This window comes from Thalassophryne amazonica, chromosome 15 (genome assembly GCF_902500255.1).
Source record: "Thalassophryne amazonica chromosome 15, fThaAma1.1, whole genome shotgun sequence".
Lineage (NCBI taxonomy): Eukaryota > Metazoa > Chordata > Actinopteri > Batrachoidiformes > Batrachoididae > Thalassophryne > Thalassophryne amazonica.
This window is the reverse complement of record NC_047117.1, coordinates 63607573-63623902: the sequence shown is the minus strand read 5'-3', so window position 1 is coordinate 63623902 and position 16330 is coordinate 63607573. Positions and strand designations below refer to the sequence as shown.

Genomic DNA, 16330 nt, shown 5'->3' with positions numbered 1-16330 from the left:
CTGTATCTTTATAATTACACCAATGTTCTAAAGTAGAAACAATGACAGATTAAACTCATGTCCCACAAGTGTTGCGGTGAAGTTGTAATTTCCTTTTGTGAGAACCAAAATTCAACCTTGAAGTCTGATGTGTCTTTGAAGCTTGATTTTTGTTTACCTGCTGGATTTTGATCAAACAAATAAATAAAATATGGTGACATTCCTGGTCTGTGTCTGGCAGGGGACACATTTTGAAATGTTTTTCTTTTATTCTGAGTGCGCTACAACAGATTTTCATGCAGCATAGTGTCAGAGAAAGACGCAAACAGTGGTGGCCACCTGAGCTTTGGAAATGAAACAATTCTGGCGGTCTTTAAAAACCCTCGCCCTGCGAAGAGAGCCCCTCACAGTTTGTGCCCCAATATCAAACGGATCATCCAGGTAGGCCGGCATTGTCTTCGGAGTGATTGAAGGTGGATGGACGGTACTTATAAAGGGAGTGGTTAATCGAAAACCTCAAGCTAATCCTGGAACATAACCTGCTTGGAGCAGGTTTGCCGCACGGCGTAAGTTGCCGTGGCAGCATGCCTCGGTGGAAACCTATCCACCTTTCGTAGTACGGGTTAGCCGAGAAGTTACTCCACACGTCATCAACTTACTCCCGAAGTTACCCTGATAAGCCAGTAACCCTGCTTCGTAGTACAGGCCCCAGAGCTGAAGGTAGCCTACACTGAAAAAAGAGAACAGTTGAACCAACTTAAAAAAATGTTACAATTGTTAAAACCTGAATGAATGAAGTTGTTTGAACTTAAGTTTGTAAGTTAGATCAACTCTAGATCAACTCTAACTTACAAGCTTAAGTTCAAACAACTTCATTCATTCAGATTTTACCATGTGTAATGCTTTTTTAAGTTGGTTCTTTTTTCAGTGTAAACACTTACTTTCTGACATCATATTTATCAGATCTTTATCATTGTTATCCTGGTTTGTTGTCTGTGAGAAGATGATTGTTTTATAATTTCTTGCTTTTGAATTCTGAAAAAGAGTTGATGGTCAGTTTGATTGGTCATCAGTGAGTTTAGATGGTTGCGTCATTCGACAAAGTACTAAGTTAAAAAATCTAGGGACGAGATTTGATCCTACGTTGTCCTTTGATCTCCATGTTAGAGAATTTATAAAGACTGCTTTTTTAAAAACTGGAATATTACAAGGATTTGATGTACTTTGTCAATGACAGATGCAGAAACATTGATTCAGACCTTTGATTAATCTCGAATTGACTTGTACAAGCATTAGGGGTCTTCAGATGATTCAGAACACTAGAGTCCTGACTACGACAAGAAAGTTTGATCATGTGACTCTAATTTTGGTCTCACACAACATCACACTCATCATGCAGGTGGATATACGCCTAGTAACTGTGGAAACCTTGGTGAATCCCCCTGGCAGATCTATGTGCAAGCATTCTGGGGTGTGCCATGAATCATATGAATGCAGTGTGTGCACACAATTAAATTGAAATTGTCATTTCAGCACTAGAAATATATTCGCAAGTGTAAAAATTAGCCATAATTGGATGCTTAAATTAACCAGGAAGGAGTTTCACAAAGAAGGTCATATGAGGTCTGTTAGAAAAGTATCGGACCTTTTTATTTTTTGCAAAAACCATATGGATTTGAATCACGTGTGATTGCATCAGCCAAGCTTGAATCTTCGTGCGCATGTGTGAGTTTTTTCACGCCTGTCGGTTGCGTCATTCGCCTATGAGCAGGCTTTGTGTGAGCAGGCTTTGTGTGAGCAGTGGTCCACCCCTCTTGTCGGATTTTTATTGCGAATAAATGTCTGAACGATTTGGAGCTTTGCTGCATCAAATTTTTCCAGAAACTGTGAGAGACCTCCAGGTGGCCACCATTCGGAAAATTCAGGTGGCTTTCAGGGATGATTTTATGGGGATTACACAGATGAAGGAGTGCTCCAGCCGGTTTAAAGACCGCCCACAGCGTCTGACAGCGTGGCGCACTCCAAGCACCGATCGACAGGCTCAAACCCCGTTGAAACAACCAGATCATTTCCAACGTGAAGGCTTTGTTGATCCGGGACGTCGTCTAACTTCCACAAAAATGGTAGAAGACGTGGACATCAAGACTTTTTTGGCACATTCCACTGTTACAGGAGCTTTTTTCATGGAAAGAGAAGCGGAGGGATGTGCCACAGAGCCGCGAATGGCGCGGGACAAAAGCACCTCCGTGTTGGTCTCACAGGACGGCTTTCAGATGGCTTTCAGACGGCTTTCGGTGGCTTTTCAGTCGTGTGACTATCCGAGAAATTGTGCATGAGCTGGACATGCCAGAACATGTCCTGTGAGGCTTCATCATGGCGTTGCTTTGCGCCATGCAGCTCCACCGCGACGCGCAGAATTCTTCCGCTCCTCTTTCCATGACAAAAACTCCTGTAACAGTGAAATGTGCCGTTCATTTCCACACTGGATGCTGTGTTGATCCGGGACGTCGTCTGACTTCCACAGGAATTGCAGAAGACATGGACATCTGCACTTTTTCGGCACATTGAGACAGACGTGCGGATAAATTCCGCGCGTCGTGGTGGAGCCACATGGCGCAAAGCAACGCCGTGATGAAGCATCACAGGACATGTCCTGGCATGTCCAGCTCATTCACAATTTCTCGGTTAGTCACACGACTGAAAAGCCACCGAAAGCCGTCTGAAAGTCATCTGAAAGCCGTCCTGTGAGACCAACACGGAGGTGCTTTTGTCCCGCGCCATTCGCGGCTCCATGGTGCATCCCTCCACTTCTCTTTCCATGACAAAAACTCCTGTAACAGTGGAATGTGCCGAAAAAGTCTTGATGTCCACGTCGTCTGACTTTTGTGCAAGTCAGACGATGTCCCGGATCAACAAAGCCTTCACATTGGAAATGATCTGGTTGTTTCAGCGGGATTTGAGCCTGTTGATCGGCGCTCGGAGTGCGCCACGCTCTCAGATGCTGTGGGCGGTCTTTAAACCGGCTGGAGCACTCCTTAATCTGTGTAATCCCCATAAAATTGTCCCTGAAAGCCATCTGAATTTTCCGAATGGTGTCCACCTGGAGGTCTCTCACAGTTTCTGGAAAAATTTGATGCAGCAAAGCTCCAAATCCTTCAGACATTTATTCGCAATAAAAATCCGATGAGAGGGGTGGACCACTGCTCATACAAAGCTTGCTCACAGGCGAATGACGCAACCGACAGGCGTGAAAAAACTCACGCATGCGCACGAAGGTTCAAGCTTGGCTGATGCAATCACACGTGATTCAAATCCATATGGTTTTTGAAAAAAATAAAAAGGTTGGATACTTTTCTAACAGACCTCGTATTTATAACACATAAAGTAGATATCAATACCTTCAAAATGGAAACAGTTTGAAGAGTTTTATTTACTGCCCACATGAGCTTTTCTTCTAATAAAATTCGACCACAATTTCAGAGGTTTCTCCCACAATAACTGTTTACCACAGATATGCCAAGTTTACATATTTCATAGCCAGCACAGCTGGCATGAAGAAGCCAAGAAATGGAAAGGCTTCTTTGAGTGTAATGGTATGCTTCAGTGTCTCAAACATGGATGCTCGCAATAGTCAATGTAATATTTTCCATAGTTTGAGCATACATAAACTTCACAGTTTATTGTCAATGTCTGTTGTTTGACTATAGTCCAAGTCCAGGTGTCCATGACAACTGCCACAGAAAATTTCAGGCCTCTAGGTACATTATTTGCCGAGATATTCTACCTTGAACATGGCTCCAGAAATGACGGCCATAATTATTGCCTAAAAAACGTCAGACACCATGCACACTAAATTGGCCATATCTCAGAAACTACTTGGCCTAAACTCCAGATTTGTTGTTCTGAATAGTCTGGGAATATTTGATTAAAATTTAAATAAAATCTGAGACAAAGTGCGTGAGGCCCCTCAAATATTCGTTGAATTAACATGGAATGACCCCCCATTCCTCTTTGCAGCACCTCTCAAGCTCCATCAGGTTGGATGTGGAGTGTCAGTGCACAGCCATTTTAAGATCTCTCCAGAGATGTTGAATCGGATCCAGGTCTGGGCTCTGGCTGGGCCACTCAAGGACATTCACAGAGTTGTCTTGAAGCCACTCCTTTGATATCTTGGCTGTGTGCTTAGGGTCATTGTCCTGCTGAAAGATGAACTGTCACCCCAGGATATCTCAAGGCACAAGTCTGGGAAAGGATACAGAAACATTTCTACTGCTTTGAACATCCCAATGAGCACAGTAGCCTCTATCATCCATAAATGGAAGAGGTTCAGATCCACCAGGACTTTTCCTAGAGCTGGCCGCCCGTTTAAACTGAGCGATTGGGTTAGAAGGACCTTAGTCATGGAAGTGACCAAGAACCTGATGGTCACTCTGTCAGAGCTCCAGCATTCCTCTGTGGAGAGAGAACCTTCCAAGACAATCATCTCTCCAGCAATCCATCAATCAGGCCTGTATGGTAGAGTGGCCAGACAGAAGCCACTCCTTAGTAAAAGGCACATGGCAGCCCACCTGAAGTTTGCCAAAAGGCAGCTGAAGGACTCTCAGACCACGAGACACAAAATTCTCTGGTCTAATGAAACAAAGATTCAACTCTATGGCATGAATGCCAGGTGTCATGTTTGGAGGAAACCAGGCACCATCCCTACAGTGAAGCATGGTGGTGGCAGCATCATGCTGTGTGGATGTTTTTCAGTGGCAGGAACTGGGAGACTAGTCAGGATTGAGGGAAAGATGAATGCAGCAATGTACAGAGACATCCTGGATGAAAACCTGCTCCAGATTGCTCTTGACCTCAGACTGGGGTGACAGTTCATTTTTCCGCAGGAAAATGACCCTAAGCACACAGCCAAGATATCAATGGAGTGGCTTCAGACTGTCCTGCCAAAAGGCAGCTGACTAGTCTCCGAGCAAAAAAACAAAAAACACAAAATGGCAGCCATCGGCCCACCAGGAAAAATCCTGGTACTCTCAATGACCAATCCACTCCTGGAATACGTGCACATCCACGCAGCTCTACATTCTCTGCTGGATGTCCGGGTGTGGTGGGACAGACACCCAACACACTCAATCTTTCCTGGATGCCCCTTAGCTGTGGTAGGAAACAATCATGCAATTCCCTTTTGCAAATTTGTGTAGGCATGCACATAACTGGTACTCATGGTGCTTGTGCATGCTAAAAATAAATGATGCACAGCAGAAAACACGAAGGCAGCACTTCATAAGAGGAAAGAAATGACTGTAGGAAAAGTGTTTCTCTCTGCTGTGCATCAATGATGTTTTGCACACACGGGGCACCATGAGTACCAGTTATGTGCACCATAAGGGCCCCAATGATCAGTCCATGCGGCCAAAGGGACAATTTTATGTTTTTTGCACATTTGTTCACACTTTTTATTTTGTTTTATTATCTTTTAACAGACTTGTCATATTGTTCACCTTGTGTTAATACAAACGTTACGCATCTGTTGAAGCTGTGTCTGAATCACTGTTGTTGCTCACATCTTTGGCTCTTAAGAGTCCACTCTCATTATCGTTTTTCTTTTATTACACGGTAATCCCCATTTATATTGTTAAATTAGTTACACTAACATGAGGAGTGGAGCAGATACATCTGTGGGATATTACATAAGCAAAACAAAGTTGCTTTGGGGATTAATCTGGTGCATCAATATTCACCACAAACTAATCATCCTTGTTATGTGTTTGTTTGTTTTTTAATTTGGCGAGTTAAAGATGAAAGGATTTATTGTTTTTGACTTCTACACAATCTGGCTGGGATGGACCAACTCACTCACCCGCTCATGTACATTTTATTTTTTGCTGCGATGTTACCAGTGCAGACACTTGAATGCAGTATAATCTCATAGGTACGAGCCAGCTGTGACTCATACTGGAGTGAAATAAACAGACAAGGGGTTTAAAAAAAAGGAGAACAGAAAGAGGAGGTCAGAAGGAGAAGAGAGGAAGAACATCTGGCTATGGATATCTACAGGGAAGATAGTTGACTCTGATGGAGACTTCCTGTTGTGTTGTTGCTTTGGTTGCTCCGCTCCCCCGTGGAGCAAATGTAGACAGCATGTGTGACAAATCAGGAAGGAAAAAGTAAGTTTATCTCAAAAAAGTTGCATCCCGGATTTAGCACCATCTTCAAATCACTGGATGTAAATGAAAAATAAAGGCAGATTATTCTGCGTCTGTATTTTCAGCTCAGTTGTGCCCCACTAAGTTTGTTCCTCAGAACACACACACGTCACCTCAAGGTTACAATAACTCAGGCTTGCATTTGCTTTTTCATCAGCTTTTTACAACACAGAGTGAAAACTGTCCATTTCTTTTATAATGATGACCACGAAGCAGATGAACGACACAGAATTTGTGGTCTGAGCGTTTGTTTATTGGCGAATGTCGGTGTCTTTCCCAAAGATTTCCAGCTGGACTCCAAAAATGCTGACATCAAAGACTATATTTAACTGTTTCAACTACCATCTGGTCAAATAAATGATGCTTTTGCATTAAAGCACTGTTTCTTTTACAATTCACCTATGATACTGCCATCAATATTCTTTAAGAACTTTACTACTGTGGACAAACTGAGGGCCCTCGTAGACAGGGGTGGTGGCCAAGTGGTTAGTGCACTTGATTTCAGCATGGAAGGTTCCCGGTTCAAACCCCACCTGTGCCACATTTCTCCATGGAATGTGGAATTGTGTCAGAAAGGGCATGTAGCGTAAAACTTGTGCCACATCAACATGTGATCCACCTTGGATCTGCTGTGGCGACCAAGGTTGGGTAGGATTACTTTGAAAGAATGCATGTGGATTACATGTATGTATTTGGATTACTTGTAATCTGATTAGTTTTGGATTACATTTCAAAGTAATCCTACCCAACCTTGGTGGCGACCCTGAGTGAAAAATCAAGGACTGGGCTTTGGCAGCTCTCTTGCTTTGGCTGGTCTGGCAGTCGTAATGGACCCCGACTCACTGACTTAGAAACACATCCTTTTCTCTGGGCTTTTGACGTGTACCTCACTTTTACATGCAAATATCAGACCCTGTAGGAATTTGTAACACAAGGCAATTGGGTACCGTAGTCTCGTTTGAGGGTGGGCGCTAAAGGGGTTAAATGAAGAAGCATAATCCTACTTCCCGGGACAGCACTCGTCTGTCCCCGTCAGAAACATGGCACTTTCTCTGAGTTTTTGGGCAAATTACATGGCAAACAAAGTGAAAATGCAAAGAAAAAGTGACGATGCGGTGGAAAGCAGACGTGTTGCGGTTTGTTTTTTAATTAAACGTTTCCTAAACACAGGATGAGTGCTGGTTTGAGCCTAATACAAAGAGGGAAAACAAGTTCTCACCCCCATGGAAGAATGCCAAAGTTGTTTCGTCTGCAGCGCAGTGATGTAGTCTCAGACCGAAACCTCAAGGCTAATGCCAAGGTTCTGACTTCTCAAGCCCAAGGTGGAAATTTGGTGGGGGGATAGATCATATAAAGATGGAGGATCACACAAAACAAAGAGCCAAAGAACATGAGAACATGAGCCAAAGAACATTTTTTACACCAAAAAAAACATGGTGTATTTTGAAACTTAAAGAACAGCAGTTGTTTACAGTAAAAGTACATATTTTGTATTCCACAGGTTCATTAGTTTCCAGAACTGTAGTTGAAATGTGCACAAAAATGTCTGATAATTACCTTCCCTAAAGATTATAAATACGTTTGACTCAATTTGTAATCTTGCAGTTGTGGCTAAATACACCCAAAGTGTTTCTAATATTAATCTATGTATGATTTCTTAAATTCAAAATTAAATAATACAGTGTTTAATGATGTATGTTTTGATTATGTTTCCCAAGAGCTTGTATCAACTTCACAATGCCATGTTATCACACAAAGCTGTTCTTAAAAAATTACTTTCAAATTAGCAAAATTATATATGGTTTGAATTTTCTTTAGATGACCAGGGCTTTGATGAATTAAGACGAAGACATCCAAGACCACAGTTAAGGCATCAAAATACCTTTAATGGAAAAATCAAGGCTAACGTTCACGTCAGCTGTAAGTGGCAGACGAAAAACTGGATATTCTATTGTTTTCAATGAGAGGTTGATGGAAAAATTCCACCACCTCTGCCATGAAAAGTTTAGAAATGTTCAACTTTTGCCCCTTAGTGACAAGAATCCCATTGTTGTTTTCATCTTTAATGAGGAGGAAAAACAGACAACACAAGAGGGCTTATTAAGTTCAGAGAGTGGCCTGCTTCTAAACAAGTAAATGTGAATTTAGAGAAAGAAATTTTGAAGCTGCCATCAAAGCCAGAGCTTCCTATTTTAATATAATAATGGTCAAAATGTTAAAGCTCTGTCGTCTCTTTGAATTAAGTAAATGATTGTCCATGTTGTTAGTACAGAAAATGGCCATGCTTCACACCGCCACCTGCAGTCTGCTGCTGACAGACAAAAAAAATTCTGTGTTAACGACCGCTGTGATGGTTTATGTGCCACCAATGTGAACGCAGCATAAGGCCAAGGCATGGGAAAAAAATTGCAAATATCAAGGCACTATAACACTGATGCCTCAGTTTAATGATGCAGTAAGGTGGCATCGTTGGTCAGTACTAGAACACCAGCTGGCATGGAAGGGGTTCTTGGTTTACCAGCGCAATGCTCCAGTGCACAAGTTGGTGGTTGCCATGTCTGACTGTGGATTTAAACTGACTGACCACCCACCATACTCTCCTCATTTAGCAACAGCTCCATTACACCAATTTCCAAACATGGGCGTGGCAATAAATGGGAATAAATACTGGAACAATGACTGCATCGTATCTTCCTAATGGGCTTTTTTTTTTTTTAAATAGAGTAAATGGTTAAACGATCCAATGGCAATGAGATCCAAAGCACTGCAACACTGTTGCAAGAAGTGTGTCGAGCTCAAATGGGACAACGTTGAAAAATCTTTCGTGCACATTATCATCCCACAAGGCCATCACCGGCCATCCTCTGAACTTTTCAGCCAACACTCCCTACATCCCCTTTTCCCACATCCTCATCTGAAGAAGATATATTATGACTTGACTTGAGCAGCCTTAATGGAAACCAGTCATCCCTCAAAGAGAGCCAAGTTCTCCCACAAACTGAAAAGAAGGCTAAAAAAACAGATACTCACAAAGCACTTGCATCTCATGGGTGTTGTCCATCTCATTGCCAGCAGAAGTCATCATCCCTTCCTCCCTTTGTTGTCAGTTTTCTTCCCTTTACCTCCCAGTCAGATTCACCAAGGAACAAAACTCTGACACGGCAAGAAATCCTTTCTTATACACCCAGCCTTTCAGCTCAGTCAAGAACTAAACAAGCTAACTAATGCACGTCCACTACCATCAGCTCTATTTCCGATGAGCTGAGTTTAACCAACAATAAACAGAGCAGCTCCAGGGGATCGGCCTTCAGGGGATTCCCTGGTTCCTCGCTGGATCTGTGGGAGCAAAGGATGAGTCAAACTCCAGAAAAGAAGAAGTTGTTAAGGAGCTCTGTGATTAAACATGCTGTGCAGTCACCACGTTAATTATCTATAATCAAAACACCAAAAAGCCGACAAAGACAGCAACAAGAATTTTTTTTTAATTAGATATAGAGACCAGGGTGGAAAAACAAGAATCTCTTTGTTGAAATTCGATTTGTCAGGATAGGACCAGAACACTTCAACCTGTCATTCATCCTAATTTTAAAATGCAAAACACTCATTAGAGACAACCGCTGTTTTATCTCAACCCCATAGTTGCATTCACATTGTCCATTTTCAGCCTCTTTTCCTGATTGATGATGATGTCTGCAGTCTGCTGTGTAACATCACCAAGCACTTGCTGCTATCCAGGCTGAGGGTGAAAGTTCGCCTGAAGCTCATCCAAGCTGCAATACCAAAGTTTTCACATTTTCTTTGAAGATGCTAATTACCCGGAACCACACAGCTGCAGTTAAACTCTCTAAATCCCTAAATCAGCCCTCATCTTTGTGGTTTAATATTCAGCTCCAGATCAAATCTGTATCTGACAAGGTTGTGTTTTCATTTGGGTCAGTTTTGCCGATTTGGTTTGACAGCAGGATTACTCAACCCGAAAGAAACTGCTGGCTGATCAAGAACAGAGGTCATAACATTTTGGGGAATATCTGAATAAAAGGGTGGAGCTTGGAAAATTTAAATCATCTTTTTTTTTACATTGTAACATAGGCTGTTTAGGGTTGATTCATATTATTCATATTAACAGTGAAGAAGTAAGTCCTTTCAGTTTCAGCCTTTTTTGACCCAAGGTCGCCACAGCATATCATGCCCTTCTTGACACAACTCCACGCGAAATGGAGAATTGGCAGAGGTGGTCTTGAACCGGGAACTTTGCATTCTGGAAACAAGTGCATTAACTACTTGATCACTACACTTGATTAAAACAGACTTAATATTACTGTGTATTTAGTAATTGGCTGTTGATATACGTACCATATAACGCACTCTGAAATGAGTATCTAACAAATACTTGGTTTTGTTAAATGGAGGACAGAAACAAAATGCTCAACTGCAATGGCAAATACTCATTTTTAGCATTTCAATTATGCTAAAAACATGAAACTAACCAAAGCAACCAAATTCCCCACGCAACAAATCAGAATTAATCACCATGATGTCGACAACATTCATTTGAATAAATAACACAAACGCTGCTAAATTTTTATAAGCTAAAAGGGTCAATGTGGTAAATATTTACCTAACAGCTAACTGTATTATTTTCAAAATGCCTTTAAAATAAATCTTCTAAAGTAGACATTCATGTAAATGGGTGGGGGGCTTCATCCTGTCACCCATGTGGCTATGGGCCTGTATAGTGCTTGTTAACAGAACACAGGCAGCATGGTGAGTATTTATGTGGAAAGCACTACCTGATTGGCTAATACGTAGAGTACCACAACTGCCATCTGTCAAAAATTGACATAGTGCATATTTGAAGTGAAGCAGAGCTTAAATATGTTCTTAAAATGTGTAGCATGGTGCTGTTAATGAACTAGCATCAAGAAAATATAGAGTGGTGGCTATGGCTCCATTGGCATGTATCTCATAAAATGGAAGGAAATGGTATCTAGACTAATCTGTGTGAAATTCATATTGAATGCAAAAGCCTTGATTGGGCCTGATACTGATCAGTGTAATTGGATGGGACATCACTACCATGAAATGCACTCGGCAAGCCTCGTGCTGCTAACAAAATGGTTGGCTGATAACCATAAATGAAGGGTCGAGAAGCAACCATTCCACCTTATAAAATCATGTTATTGCATATTGGTACCAATCTTTGTTTCTTCTGTTTTTTTTTATAGATAAACAGTGTGGAGTCACTGCACCAGAACAGCAGAGGAAATGAAACTGCATATCTGCACAAGACAAACTGAGGATGTGCAAATAAGACACTGTGTGTGGCTTTGACAGCTGCAGATGGAAGATTTTTAAGAACATCAGTTATTGGCAGCATCAGATAGCAAACCTGTAATCCGCAACCAGATGGTTAGCTTGACTTTAATGGTGGTTTTTCATGAGCAAAATGTTTAGGTGGACATAATGACAATGACTGAGACAATGAAAGTTTCAGCATCACTGTGTGCAAAAACAGATGTCAAAGACCAAAAGCTGTTGTATTAAAGTAAAAAATCCATTATGGATGTAATAAAATGTGTTATTGAAGACTGCACCCCATCATTGTTATTGTTGTGTTATCTACACATTCACACTTTACACCCACATTAACCCACAGCCATAAAACTCTCTGTCCTCACGACGGCCAACTTGAACATATGGCTCAAATGTCCATCTGCTATCTGTTCACACACACAGTTCAGTTATTTTTTTCCAGTGTGTCCACTATCAACCAACACATGAATCAAAGTAGAGAATGTGAAGAAAAAAATAGACGTTACACTAACCTTTTCTTCTCCATCAATCACATTTTGGTTGCAATTACTGTACCTACTGCTTCTCAAAGGCTGCTCTTTTTTAAAGTAAACCGTTTACCCTGCAGGTTCATTTTATAGATTGTCCCAGTAGGAACAATGTAAGTTTGCTTTCAGAATGGCACCTCAGACAGCATGGTAAAGGCCTGGTGCACACTCCATATAGATAGAGCTTTATTGTCATTGCAGGTTATACAATGAAACTTTGTGGGAGTAATCCAGTTTGCAGCTTTAAAAACCTAAAATAAATGTAAAATATGTCCACGCAAACCCACAAAGCCTGAGCACAACTCACCGATACCCATTACCATGAACACATTCATAGCCATAACATGATAAAATATGTAATAAATACCCTAAGATATATTTATGAACAAGAGGCACGCCAATGAATGAATCATACTCAATGTGCTCATAATGTTAATTTTTGCAAAGTTCACAGGTTACACAGGCTAACATTTCAATGAAAATAGGTCTTGTTTCTCACTGTTTTTGTGTTTCCGAGTGCCTCGCATTTTTCAACTTATCTATCTATCTATCTATCTATCTATCTATCTATCTATCTATCTATCTACAGTGAGACACACACGCACACACCTACTAATATAAGCAACAGGTTGGTCAGCACTGGGGGTGCCCCACAGCGGCCTGGCAAACATTTGCCATTAATGCAGGTACAATTTAGAGCTCTAGTATCTATCTATCTATCTATCTATCTATCTATCTATCTATCTATCTATCTATCTATCTATCTATCTATCTATCTATCTATCTATCTATCTATCTATCTATCTATCTATCTATCTATCTATCTATCTATCTATCTATCTATCTATCTATCTATCTATCTATCTATCTATCTATCTATCTATCTATCTATCTATCTATCTATCTATCTATCTATCTATCTATCTATCTATCTATCTATCTATCTATCTATCTATCTATCTATCTATCTATCTATCTATCTATCTATCTATCTATCTATCTATCTATCTATCTATCTATCTATCTATCTATCTATCTATCTATCTATCTATCTATCTATCTATCTATCTATCTATCTATCTATCTATCTATCTATCTATCTATCTATCTATCTATCTATCTATCTATCTATCTATCTATCTATCTATCTATCTATCTATCTATCTATCTATCTATCTATCTATCTATCTATCTATCTATCTATCTATCTATCTATCTATCTATCTATCTATCTATCTATCTATCTATCTATCTATCTATCTATCTATCTATCTATCTATCTATCTATCTATCTATCTATCTATCTATCTATCTATCTATCTATCTATCTATCTATCTATCTATCTATCTATCTATCTATCTATCTATCTATCTATCTATCTATCTATCTATCTATCTATCTATCTATCTATCTATCTATCTATCTATCTATCTATCTATCTATCTATCTATCTATCTATCTATCTATCTATCTATCTATCTATCTATCTATCTATCTATCTATCTATCTATCTATCTATCTATCTATCTATCTATCTATCTATCTATCTATCTATCTATCTATCTATCTATCTATCTATCTATCTATCTATCTATCTATCTATCTATCTATCTATCTATCTATCTATCTATCTATCTATCTATCTATCTATCTATCTATCTATCTATCTATCTATCTATCTATCTATCTATCTATCTATCTATCTATCTATCTATCTATCTATCTATCTATCTATCTATCTATCTATCTAATCTATCTATCTATCTATCTATCTATCTATCTATCTATCTATCTATCTATCTATCTATCTATCTATCTATCTATCTATCTATCTATCTATCTATCTATCTATCTATCTATCTATCTATCTATCTATCTATCTATCTATCTATCTATCTATCTATCTATCTATCTATCTATCTATCTATCTATCTATCTATCTATCTATCTATCTATCTATCTATCTATCTATCTATCTATCTATCTATCTATCTATCTATCTATCTATCTATCTATCTATCTATCTATCTATCTATCTATCTATATATATATATATATATATACATATACACACACACATTTCTAAGAACAAAAACTTTTTAAAATGGTAGGTAATGGTAAGTTATTCTTAAGATGTGTTAAAAATGATCCAGCTCTTCTTGTCACAGGAAAAAATAAAAATGACTTGATTAGAGTTTAGAGTAAGTTGACTGAGATGACTCAGACTCGACGTGGGTAGTAGGTAAGTCCACAGATAGGCATCAGTGTCAGCAAATAAGGATGGTCTAAAAATTTAACAGAAAGTCTAAACAGAAGAAATGATCCCAAAGAAGTATTACAATTAAGTCCAAATAAAGGAACATTTTATACACTGGGGAGTTTGACTATGTATGTAGTATGTATTGTGTTGGACTGATCAAGGACCTTGGAATTTTACACAAGACTTACTTGTTATGGTTTGACCACCAGAGTCTATAGACTCAGCAAATGCTACATATCTCTTCTCTTTGGACCAAATGGTATTGATTGCGTCATTTCAAAGTGAAGGGAAAGCTTCTTATTGACATGCCATTCACAGATGGACTGATGTTCAGAAGACAGACGATGTTGAGGAGAAGAGCCATGCCATCTGCATATAATAAAAGCTTACAGTGGCACTGATGTAGATTAAAATATGTTCACATATAAAAGCTAAGGGCCCCTTCTCACATAGTACAATTAAGTACAAATCTGGGCGACTCACGACATTGGAAACAGCTACGATTTTTACACGCAATTTGACGAAATTCACACTATGTGTTAAGGGATGCTAAGGAAAGTACAACAGAAGAGTTTGATACATTGAGAAATAAGAGCAAGACTTCACCTCCAGGCAGAATAGAGTAGTGAAAATAGTCAACTCAATCTAAGTAAGTAAAGTTTATTTGTACAGCACCTTTAAAGATAAAAATCACAAAGTGCTTTACAGGAATTTAAGAGCACAGAAATAAAATTACAGAAACTAAAAGCATCAATAACATAAAACTAGTTGAAAGCAAGTCTGTACAAATAGGTCTTGAGCTCCTCCTTAAAAGTTCCAACAGAGTCCACGGAACATAGGTGTAGTGGCAGTGCAGTCCACAGTTTAAGAGCCACAACCTCAAATGCACAGTCTCCTTTGGTCTTCAGCCTTGACCTTGGTACAACCAACAGGTTCTGGTCCGAGGACCTCAGAGACCTGCTTGTCACATACAGGTGCAAGAGTTCACAGATGTAGAGTGGCATTTGACTGTGCAAAGCTCTAAAAGTCATCACCATTTTGGGGAGGTGATGGTCTAGTGGTTAAGGTGTTGGGCTTGAGACAGGAAGATCCTTGGTTCAAATCCCCGCCTGACAGGAAAATCACTAAGGGCCCTTGGGCAAGGACCTTAATCCCCTATTGCTCCCGGTGTGTAGTGAGCACCTTGTATGGCAGCACCCTGACATCGGGGTGAATGTGAGGCATAATTGTAAAGCGCTTTGAGCATCTGATGCAGATGGAAAAGCGCTATATAAATGCAGTCCATTTACCAATATTTTAAATTGCAGTCTGAACGGAATTGGGAGCCAATGCAAAGAGGATCAAATCTAGTTTGTTTTTATAACATTCTGATAGCCCACATCTTGTTATTTGGTTTTTAATTTTAAAATGAATGAAATTAAGTCCATAAATGTGGTTTAGGTGTGGTATGACTGTTTTGTTTACCTCTCAAAGTGTGAGTGTTTTACTAAGAGCCACTTTCCCAGCCAAGGAAGAGGAAGTGGGCCGAATGTTTGTACTGGCAAGTGCATTTATATGGTGGTAAATACAAAATGTAACCTGAACGTGTCCACCTAATGGTGTGCAGGAGAAAGTGAATGGAGAAGAGGTGTTTACAGCAGCTGTGGGATTTGGAGAGATGAAGAGAAAGGACAAAAGTTGCTCGGCACTGGTGGGAAACTTCCTTAACCCTTGACTTCCTCCAGATGCTCAGTGTAAACGCTCAACTTCCCTTGGGGTTGGGGGGCTCGGTGTGTGTGTGTGTGTGTGTGTGTGTGTGTCTGTGTTTCCAGGGAACTACGACTGTCCTGTTCCCATTTGACTAAGTGCTTTTATCCAGTCTTGTCACTGTCCTGAACTTCAAAGAGCTACATGCACATCATTTTTAATGGCTGTATGATCTTTTGGCAAATAAAATAGTTGCCTCAAAAACGGGGAAAAACCTTATGTCTCTATGCTGGATGCTTTTCTGCAGGAACGATCAGTGTGCTCCAAGGTTTTGACCCCATGAGGGGGAAAGCAGGAAAAGTGG

General features: G+C 39.9%; 1 protein-coding gene across 3 annotated transcripts in view; it reads right to left on the bottom strand.

Annotated features, from left to right (window-relative positions):
- The window catches only part of sept9b (septin 9b), a 201661-nt gene that overhangs the window by 99519 nt on the left and 85812 nt on the right, over positions 1 to 16330 (bottom strand). The window contains exon 1 of one of the 3 annotated variants that reach the window (XM_034187388.1): positions 9210 to 9333. The exons of the other annotated variants lie outside the window; for them this stretch is intronic. Within the exon in view, the coding sequence (XP_034043279.1) occupies positions 9210 to 9264 (55 nt within the window). The 5' untranslated portion in view covers positions 9265 to 9333. Of the gene's footprint in view, positions 1 to 9209; positions 9334 to 16330 lie in introns of those variants that run through there. 3 annotated transcript variants of the gene reach the window in all.